Source organism: Malaclemys terrapin, chromosome 13 (assembly GCF_027887155.1).
Source record: "Malaclemys terrapin pileata isolate rMalTer1 chromosome 13, rMalTer1.hap1, whole genome shotgun sequence".
Lineage (NCBI taxonomy): Eukaryota > Metazoa > Chordata > Testudines > Emydidae > Malaclemys > Malaclemys terrapin.
Genome location: NC_071517.1, coordinates 41,732,745 through 41,739,155, shown reverse-complemented (window position 1 = coordinate 41,739,155; position 6,411 = coordinate 41,732,745). Strand labels below are relative to the sequence as shown.

General features: G+C 52.1%; 1 protein-coding gene across 2 annotated transcripts; it reads right to left on the bottom strand.

The window, feature by feature from the left end:
• Positions 1-1,041: 1,041 nt before the first annotated feature.
• LOC128847517 (zinc finger protein 436-like) lies at positions 1,042-5,795 on the bottom strand. Of its 2 annotated transcripts, none has more exons than XM_054047003.1 (5): positions 5,528-5,795; positions 4,688-4,775; positions 4,066-4,192; positions 3,329-3,442; positions 1,042-3,015 (listed from the first exon to the last, which is right to left on the bottom strand). In XM_054047003.1, the coding sequence occupies exons 2-5, from the start codon at positions 4,742-4,744 to the stop codon at positions 1,559-1,561; spliced, it is 1,755 nt and encodes a 584-aa protein (XP_053902978.1). In that variant the 5' UTR covers positions 4,745-4,775; positions 5,528-5,795; the 3' UTR covers positions 1,042-1,558. The 2 variants fall into 2 exon arrangements, with proteins under 2 accessions (XP_053902978.1, XP_053902979.1); XM_054047004.1 differs by having other exon boundaries at positions 1,042-3,012.
• Positions 5,796-6,411: the final 616 nt, after the last annotated feature.

Below are 6,411 nucleotides of genomic sequence, written 5' to 3'. Positions count from 1 at the left end.
ATTTCAGCTATAAACTTTCCCTCCATCCCTCAGCCCCTACCCCCAGGGAATTCAAAGAGACTGAGCTGGAATTGGGCAAGTGGCATGGGACATGGGCATAATCACTGAATTATTGATCCCTGATTTAACAGAATACAGGAACACTTTGGATAGCTAAACATAGACTACTACAGTTACCCCTCTTAGAATCATAGAATATCAGGGTTGGAAGGGACCTCAGGAGGTCATTTACTCCAACCCCCTGCTTAAAGCAGGACCACTCCCCAACTAAACCATCCCAGACAGGGCTTTGTCAAGCCTGACCTTAAAAACCTCTAAGAAAGGAGATTCCACCACCTCTCCAGGTAACCGATTCCAGTGCTTCACCACCCTCCTAGTGAAAAAGTGTTTCCTGATATCCAACCTAAACTATCCCCACTGCAACTGGAGACCATTGCTCCTTGTTCTGTCATCTGGTACCACTGAGAACAGTCTAGATCCATCCTCTTTGGAACCCACTTTCAGGTAGTTGAAAGTAGCTACCAGATATCCCATCATTCTTCTCTTCCGTAGACTAAACAATCCCCGTTGTCTCAGCCTTTCCTCATAAGTCACGTGCTCCAGCCCCCTAATCATTTTTGTTGCCCTCCGCTGGACTCTTTCCAATTTTTCCACATCCTTCTTTTAGTGTGGGGCCCAAACCTGAACACAATACTCCAGATAAGGCCTCACCAATGTTGAATAGAGGGGAACGATCACGTCCCTTGATTTGCTGGCAATGTTCCTACTTATACAGCCCAAAATGCCGTTAGCCTTCTTGGCAACAAGGGCACACTGTTGACTTATATCCAGCTTCTCATCCACTGTAACTCCTAAGTCCTTTTCTGCAGAACTGCTGCCTAGCCAGTCGGTCCCTAGTCTGTAGCAGTGAATGGGATTCTTTCATCCTAAGTGAAGGACTCTGCACTTGTTCTTGTTGAACCTCATCAGATTTATTTTGGCCCAATCCTCTAATTTGTCTACGTCCCTCTGTATCCTATCCCTACCCTCCAACGTATCTACCAGTTCTCCCAGTTTAGTGTCATCGGCAAACTTGCTGAGGGTGCAGTCCACATCATCCTCCAGATCATTAATGAAGATACTGAACAAAACCGGCCCCAGGATCGACCCTTGGGGCATTCCTCTTGATACCGGCTGCCAACTAGACATGGAGCCATTGGTCACTACCAGTTGAGCCAGTCGATCTACCCAGCTTTCTATCCACTTTATGGCCCATTCATCCAGGCCACACTTCTTTAACTTGCTGGCAAGAATTCTGTAGGAGATCATATAAAAGCTTTGCTAAAATCAAGGAATAACACATCCACTGCTTTTCCCTCATCCACAGAGCCAGTTATCTCGTCATAGAAGGCAATTAGGTTACTCAGACATGACTTGCCCTCTTCTTCCAAGTCTTTGAAAATACACATTTACATTTCAATCTCTAGCTATCTAAGGTGGACACACTTTTAAAATCTCTCTCTAAACGTTGACCCTGAGTCAATTACATGCAAGTTGCTTAAACCTTTCTTGCCACGTGTCACAGAAGTTTAGATCCTGTGTGGATTCTTCCATGTTTAATAAGGTCAGACCTCCATATGAAACACTTTCCGCAGTCCAAGCACTTGTGGGATCTCTCTCCTGTATGGATTGCCTGATGTTGAACAAGGTTTGACCTTCTTATGAAACTTTTCCCACAGTCCAAGCACTTGTGGGGTCTTTCTCCTGTGTGGATTGCCTGATGTTGAACAAGGTCTGACCTTCTTATGAAACTTTTCCCACAGTCCAAGCACTTGTGGGGTCTTTCTCCTGTGTGGATTGCCTGATGTTTAACAAGGTCTGACCGCTCTATGAAACTTTTCCCACAGTCCAAGCACTTGTGGGGTCTCTCTCCTGTGTGTAATGCCTGATGACGAAATAGGCGTGACCTCTGTATGAAACTTTTCCCACAGTCCAAGCACTTGTGGGGTCTCTCTCCTGTGTGTAATGCCTGATGTTTAACAAGGTCTGACCTCTGTATGAAACTTTTCCCACAGTCCAAGCACTTGTGGGGTTTTTCTCCTGTGTGGATTGCCTGATGTTTAACAAGGTCTGACCGCTCTATGAAACTTTTCCCACAGTCCAAGCACTTGTGGGGTTTTTCTCCTGTGTGGATTGCCTGATGTTTAACAAGGTCTGACCTCTGTATGAAACTTTTCCCACAGTCCAAGCACTTGTGGGGTTTTTCTCCTGTGTGGATTGCCTGATGTTTAACAAGGTCTGACCGCTCTATGAAACTTTTCCCACAGTCCAAGCACTTGTGGGGTCTCTCTCCTGTGTGTAATGCCTGATGGCGAACTAGGTGTGACCTCTGTATGAAACTTTTCCCACAGTCCAAGCACTTGTGGGGTTTTTCTCCTGTGTGGATTGCCTGATGTTTAACAAGGTGTGACCTTCTTATGAAACTTTTCCCACAGTCCAAGCACTTGTGGGGTCTCGCTCCTGTGTGTAATGCCTGATGGCGAACTAGGTGTGACCTCTGTATGAAACTTTTCCCACAGTCCAAGCACTTGTGGGGTCTCTCTCCTGTTTGTAATGCCTGATGTTTAACAAGGTTTGACTTTCTTATGAAACTTTTTCCACAGTCCAAGCAGTTGTGGGGTCTCTCCCCTGTGTGGCTTAACTGATGTCTAATTATTTGTGTCTTTGATATGAAACATTTCCCGCACTCGAGAGACTGAAGGTAGTGCCAGGGTGTCTCTTTCTTGGGATTTGTCTGCGGCGCTGTGGGATCCTCCTCTCCTCCCCCACCGTTAACAGATTCATCCACTTTCTTCCCTGGGAGGTGTCCCAGAAGCCTCTCTGACCTGTGCCAACTTCCCAAGGCTTCTGCCTGCTCCAAGCACTGGGAAAAATTTCCTTCAGCTCTTCCCAAGAAGGTCCCCTGCGGTTCCACTTCCCCAGGAACTTCCTCATGATGATTCCCCGCCTCATTCTCACTCCCTCGCTCAGCACCTGCTGGGAGAGACACAATCCAGACAGGAGTCATTGTGCTGGGGAGAAAGAGGAATAGCACAAAGGGAAAACCCAACACAAAGACTGAGCAACGGGACTCCGCCTCCACATCCCACCCAAACACTCACAGAGAAGGAAAGCTGCAAAGCAAACACCTGCAGAGAAGAGGCTGGGTGGAATGGCGTGAGCTATATCTGATGAGTGAAGCCCTGTCCTGACTGAGATGAGGAAGAAATGAGGGTGCTTACTCACACCATATTTTGGGATCCTAACCTTTTTCCTTCATTCCCTAGATGGTTTCTGTGTCAGTCCTCACCTGTACGGGTGCTTCTCAGAAGCCTTCTTTCCTCGCAGACTTGGAGATCAGAAACCCATGGCTCTTCCCCTCGTTCCAGCCGGGCGATCAGCTCAGGTTTGGGAAGGGGGAATCCTGTGCAGAGGGTGAAATCAGACCAGATTAGGGTGCATGGAGCACTGGTGGAGTATTTGTCAGAAAGGACATGCCGTGAGTGGAACCTGTCCCTGCGCTCTGCTGGAGGAACGTGGAAGCCAAGAGGACGGGAAAATGGTCACTGAGTCTCTTGCGCAGAGGAAGTTATCTGGGGAGGTGAGTTGAATTATTACTACACTCTCACTAGGCTTTCCCAAGATCTGTGCACTCTGGGGGCCTTGCTGACTCACACACAGCTCTGGACTTAAACCCCTGCCTCTTTCTAAACCTGTAGACCCCAGAGCCCTCCCCATGGCTGGAGCTATTCCCAAGGAGGGAGGTGAACAGGGATTGTTCGTGCAGCTGTGAAACAACACAGACAGGACAATGATGGATTTATGCCCCTTTGAAAGCTGGAGGGTGGGGATGGTTTAGCTTGTCCATTGTGTTTTGACACCCATGTCCCACAGGAGAGGGCACAGAGATGCAAGTCTCTCTCACATGGCAGCTGTGCATTATGGAACCCATTTACGTCTGATCTAACGGACATGGGAAGAACCTGACCAGATTCAGACACACAGACCCCACGACTTCGAATAACCGAGGGGACAAGAATCCCTTACCCAGCGAGGTCACCGTCTCGTAGTTCTCCTGCATGACGTTCCTGTAGAGGGCTCTCTGAGCAGGGTCCAGGAGAGCCCCCTGCCCCTGGGTGAAATACACAGCCACCTCCTCGAAGGTCACCGGCATCTGGAACACCAAAAGCCCCCACTCATTACCTGCTGCTCCAGCCACAATCCCACTAGTTATCTGTGAGGACAGATAAAGATATAGAAGCTCTGGGAGCGACAGAGTAGCAGAATCCCACCCCCACCCTGCTCAGAGCAGCCAGGAGGCTTCAGGGGATGGGGAGAAGGTGAGAGCTACTTGTCTCCCCCCAGCACACGGAGCAGGGCAGGGTCTCCTCATTTCCCACACACCTGCGAGACACAGGCTGATACGGGAAGCAGAGCTCTGAGCCAGGGACAGGAATCCCAACAGCTTCCCTTCATATTTCACAGCAGCCTGTGGCTAGTGGGGTCTCACTCCCAGCCCTGTGCAATGGTGTTATATCCTGTTTGAGAAATAGGGGAATGTCCCGTCTCCCCTCCCCCATCACCAATGGGCCCACTCAGAAAATCAGCAGGTTTATCACACCCTGTCTCCTCCCTGCCCCTGCCCAGGAGCTCCCTGATAATCCCCTACCGGAGCTGGCTCCATCACAGACATTTCCCTTCCCTGTCTCCTGGAAGATGGGCCCATCTGGAGCAAAACGTGGACGTGATTCCTCAGCCTGTCAGGGCAAGAGGGGCGATGGGGGAGGTTACAGAAGGGGCTTCAGTCCATGTAACACCGTGATTCCCTCCCAGACTCTTCAGACCCTCCCAGTAACAGTATCTCTGAGTCAAATGCTAGAAAAAAAGTAGAACTAAAGGGGCCACTTTGGGGGATTTTCCCACACTTCCGTGTAAACTCCTCTCCCTTAGGAGCAGCAGGAGCCCTCTGATGGCATCACCTAAAGAATGAGCTGCTCTGGACTCCCCCAGCAGTCCCCAGGGACAGGCAGGCAGAGGCTGATCCCATTGGCCCATCCACACTCCCTGCCTGCCCAAAGCAGCAGTGACTCCGGGGTGGCTGAGATGTGAATCCTGCCCAGAAATCAGACCAGGGCCCTGGGCGACCCCAAAACTCATGAGACACAAACCCCACCAGCACGGGTGTGTCTGACAATAACACACTGGGAGCAGGGTGTGGGTGTGGAGGGATGGGTTTTTGCCTCTGTCCCCCGCCAGTCTCCCCACACCCCCCCTTCCCTCGCAGTGCCCCCAACTGACAACTTCCCCCATTCCAGCCTCGCTCCCCTCAGCCCCACAACCCCCCCGATCGCCCCATCTTCTCTTCAGTGCATCCCCGCCCCCATCCCAGCCTGCCCCCCGCATCCCCAGCACCCGCCTCCTGCGCCCTCCCTGCCTGCCCTCACCCCCCCGCCCCTCTTTATCCTCCTCCCCCTGCAGCCCGGGGGTGACGGGGGGGGGTCTCTCTCACCTTCCCTCCGAGCGGGGCCCCCTGGGGCAGGGGCCGGGCCGGGAAGGGGCCTGGCCGGGCTGGGGGCTCTGCCCTGGGAGAGGCTCCTGGGGAGCAGCGGGAAGGGCCCTGCTGGAGATTCCCCTCTCCCGGCTGCAGCCCGGGCTCCGGGCTCCGGGCTCCCAGCACCAGCCGCCGGGGCTCGGGGATCTCGCCAGGAGCCTGGAGCCAGAGTCCCCGCAGCGGCTGCGAGTCACTTCCTGCTGCCGGGCCTGAGCCCAGCGATCGCTCCCCCCAGAGCCGCCTCCCAGCTGCTCCTGGGTCCTAGCGATCAACCCATCGCGCTGCAGCATCTCTGTGTCCGGCTCCTGTTCCACTCACAGGCTCTATGGTCAGAAGGCCCCATCATGAACATCTAGCCCAGGGATTCTCACGACCAAATTTGGTGGCCTCAGAGTGTGGCCAGCAACTCTCACTGGTGGCCACTCTGACACTTTCCCCTATAATCCTAACTAACTTTACGAGAAACCAATAAATATGCAGAGGTAAGCAGGGGGAACGGTCTTAGTATTGTGGGGAACTCTTCTGGCTTATACACCACCCTGATAGAATCGAATAGCAAAAGGAGCTGAGTCCTCGCTCCCACTCCCTTTACCTTGAGACCTGCCTGACTTCAAGGACTCCCCTTCTACTCTGGTGTCTGAAACCCCGACAAGGCTGGCCCCAAGATTCCTGCGGGGTCTGCAGCCCCAATTTTGTTGCGATCAGTCAGGACAGAGGCTAGGATGTCGTATCCGCACTCTGGGGTGCTCTTTTCACTCCGGACGCATCCCCGATGCCGCTCTTCAGCATTGCGTAAAGTTCAGAACAAATACGATTTATTAAACAGCAAGTAATAAAAAAAA

Excerpts from the sequence above, each read along its gene's own strand:
- LOC128847517 (XM_054047003.1), bottom strand. The coding sequence starts at position 4,744 with ATGGGCCCATCTTCCAGGAGACAGGGAAGGGAAATGTCTGTGATGGAG. Across the intron at positions 3,443-4,065 it reads CGAGACGGTGACCTCGCTGG|GATTCCCCCTTCCCAAACCT; the intron begins GTAAGGGATTCT and ends CCCTCTGCACAG. Across the intron at positions 3,016-3,328 it reads TCTGAGAAGCACCCGTACAG|CAGGTGCTGAGCGAGGGAGT; the intron begins GTGAGGACTGAC and ends TGTCTCTCCCAG.